The sequence below is a fragment of the Hippopotamus amphibius genome, chromosome 1 (genome assembly GCF_030028045.1).
Source record: "Hippopotamus amphibius kiboko isolate mHipAmp2 chromosome 1, mHipAmp2.hap2, whole genome shotgun sequence".
NCBI classification, from domain to species: Eukaryota; Metazoa; Chordata; class Mammalia; order Artiodactyla; family Hippopotamidae; genus Hippopotamus; species Hippopotamus amphibius.
Window position 1 is genome coordinate 47,846,478 of NC_080186.1, and position 24,126 is coordinate 47,870,603.

The window sequence follows — 24,126 nt, forward strand, 5'->3', positions numbered from 1 at the left end:
TAAGTGTCTTCGTCCATTCGGGCTGCTCTAACAGAATACCATACACTGGGTGGCTTATAAACAATAGAAATTTATTTCTCACAGTTCTGAGGCTGGAAGTCTGAGATCAGGGTGTTAGCCTGGTCAGGTGAGGGTGTTCTTTCAGGACACAGACTTCTCGTTGTGTCCTCACATGGTGGAAGGGGTTAGGGAGCTCTGTGGGGTCTCCTTTATAAGAGCATGAATCCCATTCGTGAGGGGTCCACTCTCATGACCTAAGACCCCCCCAAAGTTCTCACTCCAAATACCAGCACACAAGGGGTTAGGGATGCAATGTATGAATTTGGGGGGCACACAAACATTCAGCCCATACACGTGGCTTGCCAGTCCTGTGTACACAACACAGCTCGTGTTTTCCCCTTTATGTCTCTGCCCAAGGGTCCTCCTTTCACCCTTTCCCACTTTACTGCTCATCCCTCTTGCCCCAATTCCATTCCCAAGACCCTTTTAAGAGGCTACATCTTCCATGAAGCCTTCCGATACCCCCAAAAGATAGCTCTTTTCTGACCCAAGCGGACTTTCCGGGAGCCCTGTTCATACTCTGCTTTGCACTATAGTTGATGATATAACCAAGGCTAACGTGACGCAGTACAAAGAAAACAGGCTTTAGGGTGAGACGGGGTGGGGCTTGAATCTCCACTTCGCCATTGCTGACTTATGCCTCTGAGGCCACAGTTTCTTTTTCTGTTGAGATCCAATCAGCTTTGATGGTAACTTTTTGTGTACTTTATACTCTCGTTCAGTCCCTTGCACACATCATATTCTTTTCTTCTGAGCCTTCATAAAGTTACTTCCTTCTTTCTGGAATGTCCTTCCCTGTATTCCTAACCAGTTAACTTTTTACCTAGTGTTATGCCCTGAATTCTATCCCCTTAAAACTCATTATGTTGAAGCCCTAACCCCCAAGATGATTGTATTTAGAGATATGGCCTTTACAGAGGTAATTAACAAATTACCTCTGTAGAGGCCAAATGAGCTCATAAGCGTGGAGCCCTAATCCAATAGGACTGGTGTCCTTTTAAGACGAGGAAGAGACACCAGAGAGCTCTCTCTCACCTCTCACCCTGTGCACGGAGAAGGGCCATGTGAGGACATGGCGAGAAGCTGACCATCTGCAACCCAGGAAGAGAGGCCTCACCAGAAACCAATTCTGATGGCACCTTTCTCTTAGACTTTTAGCCTCCAGCACTGAGAGAACATAAATATCTATTCTTTGAGTCACCCAGACTTGGGTATTATATTGGGTATGGTACTTTGCTATGCCAGCCCAGCTAAGACTCCTCGGCATCACCTCCTCTAGCCGGTCTTTTTGACACCCCCTCCCCTCTTCTCAACACGGTCTAGGCTGGCTTAGTCCCCTCCCACTGCTCCCAGCATGCCCATACTTATTCAACAGGGCAGAGACCTCTGTTCCCAGGGGTCCCCTAAGGGGTCCTCATCGTCTTCTGCTTCTCCAGCACCCAGGACAGGGCCACACTCATAGTGACACATGGTATGGTTAGTTCCCTGATGCTTTGCTTTGGACTTTGTCCCCTAACTTGCATATAAACTCTTTGAGGACAGAGGCTGCTCTGATTCATCTTTTTCATCTCCTCAGCCCTTATGCCAGAGCTTTCCCTAGAATAGCCTCTCTCTGAGTATTGATTGCAGTGAAACAAATCAATATGACAGGTGGATCTTTACAGATGAGGAAACAGAGAGAGAGAGTACTCATCACGCAGTGACCTGGCCACATGGCAGCCCACTCGGGGTCAGGTGTGGGCTCTGTGAAATGCAGCTCTCATTCATTGTGGTTTAATTACCTTCGGATCACAGCCCACCTAGAAGATGGGACAGAATCCTGTAAGTGCATGTAGACACATACGAATGAAAAGATGATTGAAATCCTGTTTCTTTTAGACCAATAATATTAGTTTTCTTGGACTGCCATAACAAACTGCCACAAAATAGGTGGCTTAAGCAATAGAAATTATTTTCTCAAGAGGCTAGAAATCTGAGATGCAGATGTCAGCAGGATTGCTTTTTCTGAGGCCTCTCTCCTTGGCTTGTGAATAGCCATCTTCTCCCTGTGTCCTCACATGGTCTTCCCTCTGTACGTGGCTGGGTCCTACCTTCCTCTTCTTAGAAGGGCACCAGTCCTACTGGATTGGGGCCCTCCCTAAAAACCTCATTTTAACTTAATTACCTCTTTAAGGATCCTATCACCAAAACACAAATTCTGAGGTTTGGGGGTCAGGACTTCAACATACAAACAGTAGGAGAACATGTTTCAGCCTCTAATGTCAATAAGAGGATTCTTGTTGATTTTGAAAGTGACTGTGGGATGAACAGAGTACAAGCATGAAATAGTGAGGTGTTGCATTGAGAAACAATTCCCTCCTTATTGACAAAAAGATCACAGACCATGGCCCTGCTCTCATGTGATTCCATCAGGAGCATTTCAGATATACTTGTTGAGTTGTGTGCTCTGCCCACACCTAACACTGAAGCCAGCAGAACAGGCCCACCTCCACTCCCAACAGCTGACATTATGGTGATTTTCCATTTATCTCAAAATCTCAGAGGCCGCTCCTGATATCTTATTTTTTCTACTTTAGGCATTTCCCAGTTTTTAATTGTCATTTATTGTTGCAGAAGTAATGCCTGTTTGAGGTAAAAACTGAAGCTCTTCCTTCACGGTCCCCCACCTGGTCCCACCCACTCACCCTCTCTCTTCCCTCCCTAGAGCTGAACGCTGCTAACAGCAGGAATTTTCCAATCATGTAAAACTGTATTGACAGCATACATTGTGTGGAAAGTGTGCCTATCAGATGTACTGTGCATTACAGACATAAGTGTATTTTACATAAATGTGATCAGACTATACATGATGTCCGTAACTTGCTTTTTTCACTTAATAATATATTTTGAAGTTTTTCCTCCCATATCTTCTATTGTCTTTTTCTAGACAGCAAGGCCTAAAGTATTTACTAGCTAGCCCTTTGTAAAAAAAAAAAAATTTTTTTCCAATTCTCCTGTAGTATAACTATATGATAATTTACTTAACTATCTCCTATTGAAAGATAATTTGATTGTTTTCCATTTTTCTCTTATAACAGTGCTGCAAAGAACATTCTTACATAATTTTGCACACATGTGTGAATATTTCTAAATTCCAAAAAGTGGAATTTCTCTCTTTTTATTTTCACTGGGGCTTCTGCAGTCAGATTTTCCAAATATACGTAGGCTTTACTTATGGTTAGAGGTTACATTACAATCTTAGGGCTTATCATTCTTTTGAGCTTTTCTTTGGCCCATTGGAGAGCCTGTATTTATCAGCTACAGGCAGAAACATGTTCCATAAGGGGAATGATAGAAACTGCAGGGTAAAGAGTAAGAACCCAGATAGTAGTGTCAAAAAAAATCAAGGAAAAAATTCCAGCTGTGACTATAGGCAAGTTACTTATTATTTCTGAGCTTCAATTTTTGCATTTACAAAATTGTCATGAGGTTGAAAGTTAATGTATGCTAAATGTCTGGTGTAGTGTGTATTCAATTCATCACAGCTATTATTACATCACTTCCACTAATGTGAAGAAAGAGATGGAGAAAGGAAGAGAAGAGGGACATGCATTTACATCGAATTTCTACTGCATGTGAGGTGCTAATTATCCATGTATTCCTTTGAAATAGGTTTTATTCACGGTTTTCCCCTGCTCATCTGCCTTTGTGCCCTTTCATGGAGGACATAAACAAACATGACAAATGCTATGCCAGAGGCAATCATTGCATGACATGGTAACACAGAGGAAGGACAATTGTCTGTCCAGGATAATCAAAGAAGATGCTATAGAGGATGCAATATTTGAGTTGGGTCTTAAAGGCTGAATAGGAGTTTGAGAGGCAAAGACGAACAACCATTTTATTATCCACAAATAAGGGGCTTAGATTCTTAGGTCTTACAACTCTCAGCCAACTTGCAATGTTTTTTGTTAACTTTCTCTTTGCATGAAATTAAAGCAGTTTTTCACTTGTTTCACATTATTTTTACCTAAATATGGTTAAACCATCCATGACCTAAAACAGAGAACTTGGGCAGATAGATTTGAAGTACCCCAGTGAGGGAAATATGGGAACTATTTCTGGAAAGGTATTGGGCTAGGGGAAAAGAAACATTATTATCAACTGTACTTCTGTTTTACTCTGATACTCTCATTTAGACATCACGAAAACCACGAAAGGTAGTTTTGCTGGGTCTGTTCTTCAAATGAGGAAAATGAGCTTCAGAAATTATCAAGAATGTGTCCAAAGTCACACAGCTAGTAAATGACAGAGCTGGAAATTAAGCAGGTGTCTCCCTGACCTCCACACTGTGCTTCCTCCACATGACAGCCTTTCTGAGGATTAGATCCTCCAGCTTCGCACTATGAACGACACCCAATATCTCAAACCTATTTTTTAGCAGCAAAACCTTTTCTGAAATAATACTAACAAGAACAACAGCAACATTTAGTTAGTATTTCATGTATGCTAAGTACTGTTATGATTCCATTACTTGTTTTAACTCATATTTAACTCTGAGGGCAGTAGTATCAGCTGCTTTTTGTAAATGACTAAACTGAGGCACAAAGAGTTTAAATGATCTGCCCAAGGTCACACAGCTAGATGTGGCAGAGATGGGAGACAGGTCCAGACTGTCTGGTTCCTGTGCTTAGATTCTTGATAATCACTCATATTCTTCTTCAATTTACTCAACAAATATTTAGGGTGCCTCCTATGTAGGAGTACTTCTCTCGATGCTGAATGGAATCATCTGTCTGATCTGGCCTAAGGGAACCTGGGGGCCCAGGCCCAGTCCACTCCATCTTCCATTATTACCCAAAGTGGCCCTTAAGATACTTCAAGGAAACCTAGGGTTCCACAGAACACAGTTTGAGAAACACTGCTCAGCCCACCACTACATCATCGTCCAGAGGATATTTTGTGCTATTTTTGCTTTTCCAATGCTCTCTCCCAGAAGCTGCTTGCCTTTCCAATATAGGTATAATATCCTGACTCAGCAAGAAGCTCAGAGCGTATACGATGCCAGGTATTATGGGGGCCAGTGTGAGACCGTATACAACGGGGAGTGGAGGGAGCTCCGGTATGACTCCGCCTGTGAGCGTCTCTACTATGGAGATGATGAGAAGTACTTCCGGAAACCCTACAATTTCCTGAAGTACCACTTTGAAGTAAGTTTGAACAGGGGTGCTCATAGGCCCTTGGGTGGGAGCAGGGAGGGAAAGCCTAGAGAGAGATGCCTTGCTTTGGAAGATCTGATTTCCTGTAGTGTTTGCTGGTAGCTGAAGGTCCCGCTGCACCTGCCCCTACACATCCTTAGTGCTGAAGAGGCAAGGGCAGGGTCAGTGAGCCGCATGCTGTAAATGGGACCACCCCCCTGCTGGAGCTCCACTCCAGTGCTAAATCAATAAAATAGAGTCAGGGCCCTATTTTCTGGGCTGCTTGTCAGAAGACCTATTTTCAGGTTTTGGCTCTATTAGGACAGATGTATATCAGACCTGGAGCAGCTCACTGCCCTTCCGCAGGCCCAGATTCCTAAGGTGTAACGTGGGGGCAGAACGGGAGGTCGCAGGGGGTTCTGAGACCTGTGTTCCTGCTTCACCAAGAGCAGTCCTCACTGATGACCTTCATCTCTTGGCTTTCTCTATGTGATTTTGTAGGAAGAAAGGGTTCTGCTATTGAAAAGTGCTTGCAAACTGCTAATGATCCCTAAGATTCTCCTCATCTTTAAAATTCTGTGGTCTCCTGGTCACCATGTCGCTCAGTCAGCTCCAGAGCCTGCTCCTGACCATTCATTTCTTTACCCCTCACTCTCTGGGTAAGCCGTCTACACAGCAAACCTCACTGGAGGCTTACCATGTGCCAGCTCTTCTACTTTCACACAAATTCTCCCACTGAATCCTCATCACAAGACGATAGGTCAGATACTATCATTGGCCCATTTTAGAGATTAAAAACCCCAGAGACTCAGAGGGATAAAGCACCAGGCCCAGTAGGTAGTACAGACAAAATTTAAATCCAGATCTATCTGAACTAAGCCTGGCTATACACCATTTAGAAGGGAGGCGAGATTATGCAAATTCTATCTATGCATCTTCCACATTCTACCTATAATGAGAGATGATAGGATGCCAGGACTCTGAACAATTATCTTGTCACATTTCCTTCCCCCAAGTTTCTCAAGAGAAAAATATTGACAGAGGATAAGGCCAGGCTTATGGAGTCTGTTTTTTAAGAAATTCACAGTAGCCAAAACAGGGAAGCAACCTAAATGTCCATCAACAGATGCATGGATAAAGAAGACGTGGTACATATATACAAAGGAATGTTGCTCAGCCATAAAAAAGAATGAAAATGTTGCCATTTGTAGCAACATGGATGGACCTAGAGATTGTCACACTAAGTGAAGTAAGCCAGACAAAGACAAATATTGTATGATATCACTTACATGTGGAATCTAAAAAAATAATACAAACCAAGTTACTTACAAAACAGAAACAGATACAGACTCACAGATATAGAAAACAAACTTAGGGCTACCAAAGGGGAAAGGGGAGGGGGCCGGATAAATCAAGACTATGGGATTAACAGATATACACTACTGTATATAAAATAAATAAGCAACAAGGACTTACTATATAGTACAGGGAACTATATTCAATATCTTGTAATAACCAATAATAGAAAAGAATCTGAAGCTGTATACTTGAAACTAACACAATATTGTAAATCAACTACAGTTTAAAAAAAATAAATTGGTTCTCCCCACCCCACTTCCTCCTCTGCCATCAGGCCTACAGTATGCCAAGCTGGAAAACATAGACAATGCTATTTTCCTAACCTGGAGGACAGTCTAGGGCCTACATATCAGGCAAGATAGACTAGGTTATGCTGTGGCAACAAAGCATTCTGAAATCTCAGTGCTTTAAAGCAGCAATGCCCCACTTATTCTACTCATCCATCCTAAGGTGGAAAGGAAACTCATCACAGACACTCAGGACCCAAACTAATGGAGCCTCCATCTCAACACATGCTCTTGTGATTACAGAGCGAACTGCTCATGGGCTCCTAACCCTTGCTTCCTTGGCTCAAGCAAGGCACAAGACCACTCCTCAGGTCAAGCTGGCAGAAAAATGCAGTCCTGGAATGAAATAACCAAACACTTGCGGGTGGTCCCTAAGCATATCTCTGCTTAGAATTATCACCACCTGCATGCGTTTGCCCCTTTCTTCCCAGGTCCACGCTTAGACATGGCTTTCTGTATCTCTCTACTGCAGAGCCAAGTAACCATCTGTACAAGAAGGATAAACCTGCTGGAAAGAAATACATGCTCAGAACAACATAGCATTTTATCAGAATTGTGTGTGCGTGTTTAAATAAATATTTTATTTTATTTTAAGCTCTTGATTGGAATATAATTGCTTTACACTCTTGTACCAGCTTTTGAGGCACATCAAAGTGAATCAGCTGTATTTATACATATATCCCCATATGCCCTCCCTCCCACAACTCCCTCCCGCTCTCCCTGTCCTGGCCCTCTAAGGCATCACCCATCATCGAGTTGATCTCCCTTTGTTATACAGCAACTTCCCACTAGCTATCTATTTTACAGTTGGTAGTGTATATATGTCTATGCTACTCTCTCACTTCATCCCAGCTTCCCCTTCGCCCCCCTCCCCCCAACCCTGTGTTCTCCAGTCCATTCTCTGCATCTGCATCCTTATGCTTGCCCTGTCACTGGCTTCATCAGTGCCTTTTTTTTTTTTTTAGATTCCATATATATGAGTTAGCACACAGTATTTGTTTTTCTCTTTCTGGCTTACTTCACTCTGTATGACACACTCTAGGTCTATCCACCTCATTACATATAGCTCTATTTCATTCCTTTTTATGGCTGAGTAATATTCCATTGTATATATGTGCCACATCACCTTATCCATTCATCTGTTGATGGGCATTTAGGTTGCTTCCATGTCCTGGCTATTGTAAATAGTGCTGCAATGAACATTATGGTACGTGTTTTTCTCTTTGAATGATGGTTTTCTCTGGGTATATGCCCAGGAGTGGGATTACTAGATCATATGGTAGTTCTATTTTTAGCTTTTTAAGGAACCTCCAAATTGTTTTCCACAGTGGCTGTACCAGTTTACATTCCCACCAACAGTGCAGGAGAGTTCCCTTTTCTCCACACCCTCTCCAACATTTGTTGTTTCTAGATGTTTTGATGATGGCCATTCTGACCAGTGTGAGGTGATACCTCCTTGTGGCTTTGACTTGCATTTCTCTGATGAGTAGTGACATTGAGAATCTTTTCATGTGTTTATTAGCCATCTGTATGTCTTCTTTGGAGAAATGTCTAATTAGGTCTTCTGCCCATTTGTGGATTGGGTTAGTTGCTTTTTTTGGTATTAAGTTGCATGAGCTTCTTGTATATTTTGGAGATTAATCCTTTGTCCGTTGCTTCATTGACAAGGATTTTCTCCCATTCTGAGGGTTGCCTTCTTGTCTTGTTTATGGTTTCTTTTGCTGTGCAAAAGCTTTTAAGTTTCATGAGGTCCCATTTGTTTATTCTTGATTTTATTTCCATGATTCTAGGAGGTGGGTCAAAAAGGATCTTGCTTTGATGGATGTCATAGAGTGTTCTGCCTATGTTTTCCTCTAGGAGTTTTATAGTGTCTGGCCTTACATGTAGGTCTTGAATCCATTTGGAGTTTATTTTTGTGTATGGTGTTAGGAAGTGTTCTAATTTCATTCTTTTATGTGTTGCTGTCCAATTTTCCCAGCACCACTTATTGAAGAGGCTGTCTTTTTTCCATTGTATATTCTTGCCTCCTTTGTCAAAGAGAAGGTGCCCATATGTGCTTGGGTTTACTTGTGGGTTCTCTGTTCTGTTCTATTGATCGTCCTATTTTTGTACCAGTACCATACTGTCTTGATCACTCTGGGCTTGCAGTATAGTTTGAAGTCAGGAAGCCTAATTCCACCAACTCCGTTTTTCCCTCTCAAGATTGCTTTGGCTATTTGGGATCTTTTGCGTTTCCATACAAATCGTAAGATTTCTTGTTCTAGTTCTGTGAAAAATGCCGTTGGTAATTTGATCGGGATTGCATTGAATCTGTAAATTGCTTGGGTAAAATTGTCATTTTGACAATGTTGATTCTTCCAATCCAAGAACATGGTATGCCTCTCCATCTGTTTGTATCGTCTTTGATTTCTTTCATCAGTGTCTTATAGTTTTCTGCATACAGGTCTTTTGCCTCCTTAGGCAGGTACCACTAAAGACTAAGCACCGCTGAATTTTCTGTATTTTAGTATCAATTTGGAATAGACTTAAGAGAATTATTTATAATAATCTGAATCTTTGGCTATTTTGCAAAGCAAAGATTTAAGTATTAGGTATTAAGTTACATACTTAAATATTAAGTATGTAACGCTAGTGCACCAGGCTAACACCTATGTGTTTCCTTTCAGGCCCTGGCAGATACTAGAAGCTCTTCAGAGTTGTATGATGATGCAAATGACCTTTATTCTAATGTAAAAAATGACAAGTCTGTGTCGGCTGGAGTGACCATTGGTGGGGGCTTGATTGACAGCCCATTTACCGTGACTGCAGGTTTATCTGGGTCACGAGCCACTTCGCTCTTGAATAAGTTAAGCAAGTATAATCAAAAGGTATTAAACATAATGCCCGTGTCACACAGTATTCCATAATCTACACTGAACACATATTACCTTAGCTGCATTAAAAAGTACAGTAGTAATTGAACCTTCATTTGCTTGTGTAATTGGAAATGTCTGATCAGTGGTAATCATGTTTGTTTTTCTTATTACGCTTTCCCACACAGAAGCATCACAAAGGGAATAAAATTGCACAATAAGACTAGTGCTCTTATCACTTTCCCCATCCCTTTCATGGTTACTTGGAGCTTAGAGGGAAACACTTAGAATGGTAATGTCTTAAAGAGAAATAGCCAAGCCCTCTAAGACTTGGAAGAATTCTAAAGCAAGCCTGGCTTTTCCAAATAGATTGGAGGACTGGCCTGCTCAATGAATCTTCATTTCTTCATCAAACATTTACTACTAACTGCCTATTATCCTGAGAGGTCAGGCAACACATCCTTGAGGAAGTTAGGAAGTCTGCCTAAACTGAGATCTAAAGACCAGTACCAGTTGTCAGGATGAAGCGGGGCAGAAGTTAACAGAAGGTTGTTCTAGGTCTGGGAAACAGCATGAGCAAAGGCTTGGAGATGAGAGACTGCTTAACACAAATGTGGGACTGAAAGGACTTCTGCGGGCTGAAGCACAGGTGGGAATGGAACGGAGGGAGTGATGAGTATGGAGAGGTAATCAGGAGCTGAAGAGAGAGTCATTGAACTGATCGGAAAGTTACCAAATGCCTCAAGACATTGATACCAGAACTGGGAATTTACTTAGGGCTCAAAACATTATTTTGGATGTTGAAAATACAGTTATAAAAATTAACTTCTTCAACAAATATAAATTATATTCTGAAGCTTTGCTACAAACAAGCTATTGATATGAAGGGAAAGTATTGTGCTGAGATCTGGCTGTCACAATTCATGTGGACTTTTCTAAAAGCAGGTGGCTTCTTCCAACTTTCACTATGACTTTGGATCAAGGTTTATATTCCCTTCAAGTAAGGCTCATACATGACCCTCTTCCTTGTAACCCAATCCAACTTCACCCTGGTCCTGTGTATCCTGCTTTTCTTGATTACTGAACAGTACAAGATTACCACTAGAATGTAAGCTCCATGAGGGCAGGGGCCTCTCTCATTCAAGTTCATGTCCTCTGCACCTAGCATAATGCATGTGACTACAGGCACTGATAGGTATTTGTCCAATAAATTAAGTGATGCTGGCATTTCCTCATATCATCAAAATATTCCTAAGCATAATTTTTAATGGATACATAATACTTATGCAGGAGGTTGCATCATGCAATGCTTTAACTACAGCAGGGAGAGATGTAGAGGTGAGAATGGACTGGAGGCAGAATAGAGGTGAGGAGCACAGTGAAACACACTGTAATAACCAACCCAGCGAGAGCTGTTGAGATCTTGACCTGGACAGGGGCAGTGGGAACAGAGATGAAGACGTGGGAGAAGCCAGGCTGGTGTCTAATATATGCTTGCAAAATGTAATAATACTCTGTTATATGTATTTCTGTTCATACAGTTACATGTAAATATATTTCTATTTCCCACAGGTACTAAATGCTGCCCTTTTGCATAATCTCATGTGGTAAAACGTATACTCTCTTTGTCCTTTTCTCTCATTCGATGGTGGTTGTTGTTGCTGGCAGAAATACAGCTTCATGAGAATTTTCACAAAGGTGCAGACTGCTCAGTTTAAGATGAGGAGGGAAAATATCATGCTGGACGAAGTTATGGTGCAGTCATTGATGGAGCTTCCGGAGCAGTACAATTACGGCCTGTACGCCAAGTTCATCGATGACTATGGCACCCATTACATAACATCTGGAACGATGGGTGGCGTTTATGAATATATCCTGGTGCTTAACACAGAAAAAATGAAAACAGCTGGTAAGTAGAACGGATGCTCGAGGCATGCAGTGTTCGATGCGTACACCAGACATGGTTTGCAGTTTTCTAGGCACTATCAGCCACGCATGACCTCATTTAACCTCCACGACAACTCTTTAAGGTAGCATTAGTATTACTATTTACAGGGACTTGAGGGTCAAAAATGTGAAATGACTTGCTAGTAAGAACCACAAACAGAATATGAACTCAGACTTCTCTCCAAAACCATGTGTTTTCTGTTGCACCATAGTTACCTCTTCAATAATAAAGAATCTCTGGAGTTTTGCCATTTAAAATAGTAAGATATTTTAAATGTAGATTCTTGGTTAATAGAACTGCCATCCAATCAGTCAGTGATGGCAGAAACCTGGAGTCATCCCAGATCCCTCCTTCCCTGCCACCCCTGTAGATCCCTAAGACCTTTCTGTTTTCTCTCCTGAGCAGCTCTTACCCATCCCTTCTTCTGCATCCCCTCCTACAATCGTAGGCTGAGTTCCCATCTTTCACTTATTACTGCATCAGCTCCTAAATGGTCTCTAGGGGAAGATTCACCCCTTCCAGTCTATTCTCAACAACTGCTACAAGAAGGACCTTCTACTTCACAAATCTAAGATACCACCTCCTTACCTAATACCCTGAATGACTAAGAATAAAGTCTAAACTCTTAAGTGTGACATCAACAATCTTCATGGTCTCACCCCAAACTGCTAGAACAGTGGTTCTCAACATGTGGACTCCAACCAACAGTATTAGCGTCACCTGGGAAGGTGTTAGAAATGCAAATTCTCAGACTTCCATCCCAAATCTGCTAAATCAGAAGCTATGGAAGTGGGCCCAGCAGTGTGTTTTGACAAGCCCTCCAGGTGATTCTGATGCTCAATACAGTTTGAGAACCACTGATCAAGTCAATGAATGAGTAGAAGGATGAAAGGTATAGCCATATTTCAAAGCCAAATTCAACTTCCAAGTTTCAAGAAGTTTCCCTGACTTCACCAGCCCAGGCTGGCCACTTCCTTTCTTCAACACATTCATGTAAGTTCCACACTGTTAGTCTTTAAAAATAATTTTCCAAATGTTAATATTTCTCTCTCCACCTAGATAGCAAGATCCTTGAAAGCAAGCATCATGTCTGACACTTTCCTACCACTTTAGCACTCAATGCAGGATTTAGTACGTAGTGCATGGGCAGAACAAGACATGGAGTTCAAAAGGGGACATTAACTTAGGTTCCTGTCTAGCATCATCATTAATTCATCCATCTATCCATGTATCCATTCTTTTATAATTCAAATATCTATTGAGTATCTATTATGTGTTCGTGCTAGGGATTCAAAGGCGTGCAAATCTAAACATAGTCCCTAACATCTTGTAGCACATTACAAACTGCAGGTGAAACCCAATAGTAGGTCTTGATATCAATGTATGGATCACAAATATTTTAAACAACAACACAGAACAGAATAGAAAATATCATAGTGGGTTGTAGGTAGTGAAGATAAATTATTCCTTCTAGAAACTTTTTTCCAGTTAAAGACGTATAATGGGCGGACACAAAATAAATAGTTCAGGATAGATCAGTATAAAAAGAGTTTGAAAATTTTAATTCAAGTGGATCTTTTTAGAGTCACTCAAAAACATGAGGAAGGAAAAAGAGCTAACCTTTGTTGAGTACTTACGAAGTTCCAGGACTTGTTATGTATATTCCCATTTAATTTTCTTGACAACATTTGGAGGTTAGTGTAATTCTAGTTTTAGCCTCAGAAACGCTGAGGCTCCTCAGGGAAGTTAATTACTTGGCCCGGGGCTGCAGGAAGCTGGCGTCAGAGCCCTGGACCTATGGTCTTTCCACCACATGGTCGTGGTAGAACATCATTTGGGCTCTGTCTTTGGTGTTGGATTACTAATTAATTGCCTGGGGTATCTCGAGCCCCTCCTCTTTAAAAATCTGTGAGGCAGAAATGGGCTTCCAATGTGGTTAATATTCAAAAGGAGCCCACCAACGAATTGTCCCAGGGATAATTACCTCAGCTCTGTTTATAGAAAACCATATGTCGATAATAGCACAATTTGCTATTTGTGAAGAGCTGATTTTCTATAAATCCGGAAAGTTAGTGTTGCTTTTCTATAAATATGGAAATGTGCTAATCATCACCTCATCTGCTGGAGCCTGCTAATAAATCAGAATGTCATTTACATATTAACCTACAAAGAAAAAAACATCTACCTTCTTTCTGTTTGACAAATAGAATCACGCACCCTCTCTCCATGTTTGATGTTTGTCTAATTTTCTCTGTCTCTTTTTCTTCCTCTCTCTCACTCTTTCTCTCTCTCTTCTCTTTTTTAATGTCTTTTTTCTCTCTGTGTATCTTTGATCTATATGACTTTAATAATATTTATATTCTATTAAGTGCTTGTTTCTAAGAAACACCCTGTGTGGTATACATTCATGTCCTCAAAGAGCTGAGCTTGGCACGGGATGATTTAAGTGAACACGTGGGCTGGTTTGCTCTGGGGGAGTCTTTTGTCCTTGGGTTTGCCTCAGATCCTCTATGGGTTCATCCCAGAGGATGCACAAGGCTGTTTCCTTCTAAAGTGTCCTTTAGATAAAATGCTTCTCCCCCAAAGACAGCATGAAACCATGCATCAAAAATCAAGGGACATCTTGGATGTTGGGGAGGTGATGTCAGACTTCAATGGGACCCTAGACATTCCTCATGGGCTGCGGCTGACAGCTTTCTACCTTCTACAGGAATCGGTATGGCTTTGGGCTTGAATTTCTGGATATAGATTTTTTTTTTCTCCTTCATCCCTTCTTTGGAACTCTTATTATTTGTCTTTATATAAAGATCTTACAAAGAGAAGAGCGCATTCACCATCTGGCTTCTCTGGAGTCTGGCCCCATTACAGAGCAATAATTTACCTAGGGCAGGTCAAGTACTTCAGTGACACTGTTCTATTCATGTATGTTTCCTGCCTTCTTTTGTGCATGCTGTGCTGTCAGCCTCCAAAGCACTTTCCTGTCTTGCCAACCTGACAGATTGCAACTCATTCTTCTGAACCTTGTACCGGCATCCCCACCTCTGTGAAACCTGACCTGACATCCCTCTGCCCATTTCTCCATAGTTTTGTTTGTTCAGACATGCATTCATCAACCATGTTAAATTGAGTTTGTATTATGTGCCAGGTGAACAAAATCGACATGGTTCCTGTTCTTGCAAAGCTCACAATCTAGTGGAGGAAACTAAATAAGCAGCCAAAAATCCAGATGTCATCCTTGTTGCCTCAGTGAGATGTGTCATCTTTACTTCTAAAGCATATGTGGCATTTGTGTTCATTCCTGTTACCATCTAACTGGTCCAAACCACTATGATCTCTCATCTGGCCACTGCTAGAGTGTGATGGCTTTTCTTTTTGCTTTCTTTGTATTCTTTTCTTGTTGCTCTCATCATTGTTGTTCTGCTAACACTAACACAGCAAGCTTATTTTCGCCTATAGCCTTGGCGCTAGCTGTTCTCTCTGGGCTACCCTTCTCTCTGATGTTTGCATAGCTGTATTCTAATCACTCAGATCTCAACTTAAATGCCTCCTTTTCAGAAAGGGCTTTTCTGACCATGTAGCCAGTCCCTCTTTGTTATAGCACCCACTTTTAATTCTCAGAACATCGTTATATATTCGGTAATTACCACTTTCATATGCTTATTTGTTTAATGTCAACCCCCTCCTTCTAGTATGCATGTTCCATGAAAGCAGGGGTGGACCTCATAGGTTTTGTTCACTGTTATACGAGGGTGAGTCAAAAATTATCCGCACGCTGGCTGTAGAATTTATAGAACTTTTAATATAACTGCAGTGTGGATAATTTTTGACTCACCCTCAGATATTCATTTCCTAAAACAGTGTCTGGCCTTAATAACGTCTGTTGAGTGAGCTAATGAATAGATACATATATAATGGCAAATTGTGTTAAGGTCTGTGTAGAAAATGAACAGGTTGTAGAAATAGAGAATAACTATGGAGGAGAGGGAGAGGACTATCACTTAGTTTAGGATTATCTGGGAAGGTCTCTTGAGGAGATGAAATCCAAACTGGGATAAGGTCCAAAAGATATTCAGAAAGAGACTCCAAAGATAAGAAGGAAGGACGATGTCCTGGGCAGAGTGGACAGCCTGGCATGTTTGAGAACTGAAATAAGCAATGTGTGGCTAAAGCCTGTGGATAAGGGGAGGAGGAGGGAGCTGAGGTTGGAAGAAGCTGCACATGGTCTTGCTGGTCATGGTAAGAAGTAGAGTCCATGTCTGTGGCGAAGTGGGAAACCACTGCAGGGTTATCAGCAGGGCAGTGCCATGGTCTAATCTCTGTGTCAGCAGGCAGTTCCATTGCTATGCAGAGCACAGATTAGAGGGGGTGAGAGTGGACTCAGGGAGCAGAATTAGAAGACTCTTGTTGATAATCAGGTAAGGAATAAAGAATGGAGGTGAAAGAATATGACCAATTCAGGACATATTTTGAAAGTAGAGTTTAGATTATTTGCAGATGGCCTGAGTGTGAATTGTGAGGTGTAAATACTCCTTCTATATTATATTTCCAACATACACACACACACACACACACATTATGGTGAGAAGGACAGGATGAGTTCTCCTGAGAGGGCCAGCTTCCTGGCAGAGATGCCTCTAGGCATTGGGAAATATGGCACGGATTCTGGAGCCAAGAGAAGAATCCAAAATATATATGTTACATTAATACATACAATATTAATTCATATACTATGCTAACTGTAATTATCTACATTTGTAATTATCTATATCTATACTTGTCTCTTCTACTAGACAGTGAACTAGATCCCCTTTTTGGCTAATGTAGATAGGTCCTGACACATTTGGCTCAGCTTCTGTGCCCTTCATCTCTCAAAATGTAACATGAAATAGAGTTTCTTATCAGTTAAGGAATCTAAGTAAGTCTGATAGGATACCTCCATCAGGGATGCTACAATGGAAACCATGCATGGAATAGAAAGTAAACTAATAGCCCTCAAGGCTCTAAACGTTCATGATTCTATAGTTTGGGGTCATACTGAAAGGGCTCTGCAAAGACCTTACAAAAAATGACTTCTATTGACGTTCTGCTTGTGAAGGAAGCCAGTAGCATTTTGTGGTCCCATAAAAGCCATCAGGCAATGTGGTAATGACAAGAGTTCTTTTTACAGAGATATCTTTGCTTTTCATGTAGGTTCTGCCATTTAAAAGCTAGTACTTTGCATCTCTGAATCTCAGTTTTCCCATAACTAATGTATGGATAACATTACTTCAAAAGGCTATTATGAGAGTTGACTCTAAAAAGCATGTGATAGATAAAACAAGGTCTGAACAGTAGTTACTATTACGGATTACAGTTTTAGGTGGGAACGTAGGTAGCAAATATCATTGGATCAAGGTCTGTGGAATGAAAAAATACGCTGGCAGATGGCAGCAAGGAATCCAGACTTTGGAGTCAGACACATCTGGGTGGGGATCTTGGTTCTACCATTTAGCAGTTGCATGACCTTGATGGGGTACTTAATTTCTCTGAACCTCAGTTTTTTCAAGAACCAAATAGGAATGATAATAAGGGTTTGTTTGAAAATAATTCCAAGTATGTTTTGCAAGATAAGTGTTTAAATAGATAGTTTTCCCCTTAACGCAGGACATTAGGATAGCTTAGTGTTTGAAAATATGGGTTCTGTCACTTACTAGCTGTGTGAGTACTGACAGATTAATCATTTTAAGTCTCAATTTCCTCACCTATTAATCTGTAGGTATTAATGGCATTTAAGTCATGGAGTAACTGTGAGGAATAAGTGAACTTATCCAAAGAAAATATTTAGTGTAATGCTCAGACTCTAATGAGCACTCAATAAGCATCAATTGCTGAGAAAGGTTCTAACCTAGATTCCTTGGGTTCAAATCTCATCTCCACTGCTTATCAACCATGTGACCCTCAGGCAAATTAAGCTCTTCAGGCCTCAGTTTCCTGTTCCCCTAAATGAGATAATGATAGAAGTAGTAGATACTTCATAGGATTGTTATGAATATGAAATGAAACAATCTATGTGTCAGGTGGCCCAGTGCCTGGCATATAGTAAGAGTTTAAAAATGGTACCTATTATTGCTGCATTATGTTGGTGTTGCTATTACCACATGTTTATTATTCCCAGCTTTCTAGTTAGTAACTCTATAATGTTAACTGTCCCCTCATCTGTAAAGTAGGGACAATAAGACAATCTGTCTCATCGGGCTGTGCAATTGGTCAGCTCTGAAACATTGTTCAAATGGAAGGGAAATCATTATCACTATGTCCAGCCCACAGTGGCCAATATTTCTGCTGGAGACTTGGAGACTCAGCAATCATGCCTCCTCCCCAACCTGCCCATTTTTTAAATCAAGGCCATTCATTTCTGTCCATAGAGCTTCATCCAGTTTTGGAGGGACTGCTCCTACCATTGATCAAGGTCACTTTGAATTCTCATCACTATCTTTCAAGGTGTTAACAACTCTGCCTAAATCAGTGCCTGCGTTCCATCATTCCTCCCCTTGATGGATGCCAGATAACAGTGACCCTGGAAAAGATCCTTCCAGGGAGAGTGCAGTACATTCAGCCAATCATTGATCATTGCCCTCTAGCTGGGGTCTTTGACCAACTGGTCTACCACCTAACACACTGGGTAGAAAAAGTCACAGGGACATGACCTAAATCTCACTAAAGTTGATATCAATTATACTTCTATATTCTCTTCCTCCACCTTCCTTTCCTCTCTTTATTCATTCCTTTAGCTTTTCATGCAACATTTATTAAGCACACATAACATGGTAAGCACTGTCTAGATAGCAACATGGGTCCCCTTATATAGAAGGTAACAGGGTTTCTCTGTTATAATCATCTGATTATAGTCAGGGATGATTTATTAATGGACAACCAAATTGGTTACTACCTAAAATGGATTAACAAATTATCTCTTCATTCACTGTACTTAGAATTAACTGAAATATTTGGTTCTAATAAAATATATTTACATATAATAACGCCTAAGGTTGATAAAATACAGTCATTCACATCTGGTATGCAAGATGATCTTCATAATAGCTTATGAGGAATTTTATTATTTTTCCCAATTTTATAGAGAGAAAGCTGAGGTCCAAAGACCCCAAGTAAATGGCTCAACATGATTCATTTAGTATTGAACTAAGGTCTTCTGATGTAGACTTTGTGTATTGTCCAGGTATTTACCCCTCGCCCCATTTCCCCACACTTCTGTCATTCGTTCTGATACTATATTCCAGGGGCTTAGACTCTAGCAGCACTGGTAAGATGACCAACAGTTACTGAGCATTTCATTATGTGGCAGACAGAGTTAGGCACTTTAAATGCACTGTCTCATTTAATCCTCAGGAAAGACCTGGGAAGAGGATACTATAATCCCCAATTTACAAATGAAGATCTGAAGCTCAGCAACCTTAACTAACTTGTGCAAGGTCAAGGTCACATTGTTATTATGGGTGGAGCCAGAGGTCCGTGTGAGAACCTGTGATGCTAACCAACATGCTGTAATGCCTCAGAGGTGTTTTACCCAGGATTTTCCAAACTGCAGGCCACAGCTCATTAGCAGATTGGAGAGCAACTTAGTGGGTCATGACCAGTATTTAACAAAATGAAACAGTTTATACTAAGAGGGGATATGCTAAGAGGGAAAGCATCAGAGAGCATCACACAAAGTGTGGTTAAGTATTGCAACTTATTTTAGATGGATGTAAGTGGACTGGATCATGATTTAAAATGCATTGCTTACTTTTGGGGGTAGTTAAAACAGCATTAGACATACTGTCTTAACCTAGTGTGCTCCACTGATTGTGGACATGTATCTAATCACTTTAAATGAGGGAAAAATCATCAAGAGCCATAATGAAGTCATTAGGAAGTGTATTTGTTGGGGTTCTCCAGTATATACTTTACATATATATGTAAAGAGACTTCTTATAACAAATTGGCGCACACAACTGTGGAGCCTGACAAGTCCCAAGATCTGCATTTGGCAAGCTGTGGACCCAGGGGATTTGATGGTTTAGTTCCAGTCTGAGTTCAAAGGCCTGAGAATCAGGGGAGCTGAGGGTTTAGTCCCAGTCTGAAAGTTGGCAGACTTGAGACCCAGAAAGAGCTGATGTTTTAATTTGAGTCTGAAGGCAAGAAAAAAGCCAATTTTCCAGCTCAAGGCAGTCAGGCAGGAAGAATCCTCTCTTACTCAGGGGAGGGTCAGATTTTTTGTCTATTCAGCACTTCTACTGATTGAATGAGGCCCACCCACTTTAGGGAGGGCAATCTGCTTTGCTCAGGCTACCCATTTAAATGTTAATCTCATCCAAAACCACCCTCACAGGAACATCCAGGATAATGTTTGACCAAGTATCTGCACACCCTGGCCCAGGCAAATTGACACATGAAATTAACCATCACAGGAAAGTAGTCAAGGGGGAAAGCTAGAGGCAGATGTGAGTAATCACTGCCAAGATAGGTGTGTGAAGTCTCATGTCATAAAACAGCTTATCCAAATGAAGATGAAAAAACCAGCATTCACTGAGTTCTAACTCTGTGGCAGGCAGCATGCTGAGCTCTTACATGCTTCTCATCCCATTTAAGCTCCCTGGCAATGCTCTGAGCTGTGTTTTATGGCTGTACGCATTTTACAAATGATGAAGACCAGGCACTGAAAGGTAAATGACATGTCCAAGGTGACACCACTGGTGAGAAGCAGAGTGAGGTGTGAAATGAGGATTTCTGATTCCCACTTCAGTGCTTCTTGTGGTACCTCTGGATATTTATTTCACTTATTTTCTTTTAAAAAACTATTAAACTGCTCATGATAGCTTTGAAAGTGATTAAATCAGGTTTTAAAAATACCCAAGGGAGTATTATACTCAATATTCACTCCTAAGAGCAGTACTGGGTCAGCTTGACCCTTGACCGGGAGTGGTCACAGACGATTGTTAAGGGTTAAACTGACCAGCTTGTGATGGTCTGTTCTGAAGCTTAGGTACATTCACAGAGCCAGGAACAAGCATGGTGTGCTGGCACCCATGGCACTCAAAGAAGCGAACCTCAAAGACCTGTAGGCCAGAAAATATATCTAAGCCACCAATGGCAGGTGGTTTCAATAGCAAATGCTACCAGGACCGCTGAGTTGAGGGTTGTGACACCAGATATGGGCTCAGCCAGAAAGTATTGTGAGCAATTAGTGATGCCTGTAGGAGGCAGGGGCTGACCTACAGTAGAACCTCAGTGTCTTTCTTGCTGGGCTAAATCAGAATCCAAGCCCAACAATCCTGGGCGTTCTCTGCAGCTTTCCTTGCACTCTGGAGGGTCAGGGTGGATTCCTAAAGGGTGTGAGCAGGGATTGAGCGCCCCTGAGCTATGTATTTTCTATTCCTTTACTAGAATGAGACAAAGCCCAGATGATTAAGCTGTGTATGGAGAGTAATTGGGATGAGATGCATATATAACTTAAGTTCCTCAAATTTTTCATATGTTCCATTGCCTTTATATATTATTGCTGTTGTTTGCTGATAATTCCCTTTCAGGATGGTTCTGAGCAGAGCATTTTCCCTTCTAACCAAAGTAGGAGGCAGGGAACAACCTCTGAGGAAAACCCTTCTCATAATCTAATCTCCATCTATCCATCCATCCACTCACCTAGTAAATACTCAGAGAGAACCCATGATTTCTGGGGACACAGGAGTGAAACCACAGATCCCTGCCCTAGAGAAATGTGTAGTCAGCTGGGGGCTAAGAATAATACAACGAGATAAATGCTTGATAGAAATAAATACAGTAGAGGCACAAAGGAGGCAGCAACCCAGCCTTTCCGGCCCTCCCATTTTCTAGATTCCAGAGACGTTCAAACCGGATCTTCTGAAGTTAGTAGAAGTAGGAGCTTGCCTGGTGGAGGCTGCAGCTGGAGCTGTCTAAGAAGAGAGAGTTGCATGGGAGTGTCTAAAGCAGCAAGTGGGTGAGAGTGAGGAGTAGGAGATGAGTGATTCACCCAAAGGCCAGACTCTGTGGAGGGCTTGCCCTTGAGGCCGGTGCATACATGAGAACAATCCAGTGGTTGGGTTACGGCAGGAGGAGTGATGACATCAGTAGGCTGGAAATGGAGTCAGTGCTGGCCTCCAGGGAGCCACAGAGAGGATGACAAGCTGCAGAGCGGCAAGCTGCTGGAGCCATGCAGAGGTGGACATTGAGGCGGGAGGACAAGATGGGTGGCATTCAACGGAGCATGTCCTGGCCCTGGTCAGCCCTCCAGCCCACTGCTCACTATGGGGCTATGAGGTCCTGAGCTCTTTGCTGGCACCTTGACTTAATCATAGCCACTTTCTCCTTGGCATTGCTCCTTCTACCTAGAACTCTGCTCCCCTCCACGCCCCCTCCCTTCTTCACCTGGCTAATGCTTACTCACGTTTGGTCTCTGCTTAGATAGGGTTTTCCAGGCAGTCTGTCTCCCCAGTTCCAGGTTGGGAGCCTGTCTTAGGTATTGTACTTCAGTGCACTCAGGGCATAGCTCTGTGTATATCACACTATTACAATTGCCTGTTTCCATAATGCATCTGGTGAATGATGTGTTTCTGGAGATTTGCCCATAGGCTGAGGCAGACTCACAGTAGAGACCCAGTGTCTTTCTAGCAGGGCTTATTCAGAATCTAAACCTATAGATATTTGGTATCCTCTGGAGTTTCTCTTACACTCTGCAGATTCCGGGGTGGATTCCTGAAGAGTCTGAGCTGGATTGAATAGTGAGGATGGTGAGGGGGGCAGGAACCTAATTGTGAAGGGTCTTATATTCATGGCTAAATAGTCTGAGCTGGCCCAAAAGGTCTTTTGCTGTGTCTGCTACCCAACCAATCATCCTGAACAGACAGGCACTAGATTCTAACAAGCTCTGGGCTTTATCCCCAGTTACCATGACAACCAGGCTTCACAGTGATGGATGGTATTGATTGACTGACAGACTCCTGGTGTCTTGGCTCTGTCCCCACCCCCCTTAAGTCATTTGCATATACATGAAACTGAGACTCTCAGTATCATTCTCCTGAATTTGTCCTGATTTTGACTTTCTACCTCTATCACTGAAAACAGCCTCAGCCCGAAAGGAGAAAAAAATGTGATGATGTCAAAATTACTCCCAGGGCCACAGTTAGCTCTCTCTCCCACAAGTGATATAATGTGGCCAGGAGAAAATGGGCTTTGGACACAGACCTTGGTTCAATCCCAGTTCTACTATTTACTTATAATATCATTTTGGGCAAGTGACTGGGACTATCTAAGCCTTGATTTGTTCATCTCTAAAATGGGAATAATTGTACCTGCTCTGGAGTGATCTGTGAATATTAAATGAGATAACGCCTGGAAAATCTTTGCCCAGCACATAGTGTGGATGCTCCCTCCATCTGCTTCATTCACACCCTCTCAGTTTATAGTACAGTTTTTGGTGTTGACAAAAGCCTCAGGCTCCCCTCTTCCCTGACTTTTCCAGTGCAGATGAGGAACCAGGAGCCCAGTCTATGTATGCTGCAGCATTTCTGGCAGCAGTAATGATAGTAATACTTGACCATTATTGCTATTTCAAGCCAGGAACTGTCCTAAGTGCTCCACATGGCATAGATTAACTCATCTAACCCTCAGAGCAACCCTATGAGGTAGACAGTGTTAAGATCCCCGTGTTATAGATGAGATAACTATGATACAGCAAGGTTCAGATAGTAAGTGCATATGGAAATTTCCATCTCAGGCAATCTCCATTTCCAAGCCTGGCCTCACCCATACTACTACCTCTCATCACGACCAAAATTATCTAGCAGGCCAGAGGCCCTGAAGGTAGCCCTTTATCAAAGATTGGGGGATTCCTGAGATTGCAGCCCCAACACTGCCCATTGAGAGCATGGCTTCCTTTTTCTGAGCTGCTCTGTGGAGTGAGGTGGACATGGCATGAGGGGCTTGGTGAGGCCACTGCTATTCATGCCCCGTGGTGAACGGTTCCCTGCAGAGTAAGACTGGCTTGATGAGATGGTGCAGGCCCTGAGTTTGGATATAGCATACCTTGCATCAAACCCCGATTCTTGGGCTTATTAATCACAGAACTTTGGGCAAGTTACCTAACAATCATAGCAACAACAAACAAGATTTGTTGAACACTTAATTGTACCAGACACCGGTTTTAGAGACTCATGTGTAGAAACCATTGTCATCTTCATTTGCAAATGGGGAACATGAGACACAAAGAGATTCAAAGCCACATTCCCAGTGAAGGATAGAACTCTGGCTCCAGAGTTCACACGCTTGTCTACCACAGCTATTGCCTTCTCTAACCCCAGTTTGCCTGTAAAAGGAGTAAATCCTCCTGGCCCCATAAGATGGTTGTGAGCCTCCAGTGAGATAATACAGATGAAAGAGCTTTACAAGAT

At 41.9% G+C, this 24,126-nt stretch overlaps 1 protein-coding gene across 1 annotated transcript in view; it reads left to right on the top strand.

The window, feature by feature from the left end:
• The window catches only part of C8A (complement C8 alpha chain), a 60,338-nt gene that overhangs the window by 19,346 nt on the left and 16,866 nt on the right, over positions 1–24,126 (top strand). The window contains exons 5-7 of the mRNA XM_057711424.1: positions 5,060–5,249; positions 9,550–9,750; positions 11,404–11,644. Coding sequence (XP_057567407.1) covers positions 5,060–5,249; positions 9,550–9,750; positions 11,404–11,644 — 632 coding nt within the window. The remainder of the gene's footprint in view (positions 1–5,059; positions 5,250–9,549; positions 9,751–11,403; positions 11,645–24,126) is intronic.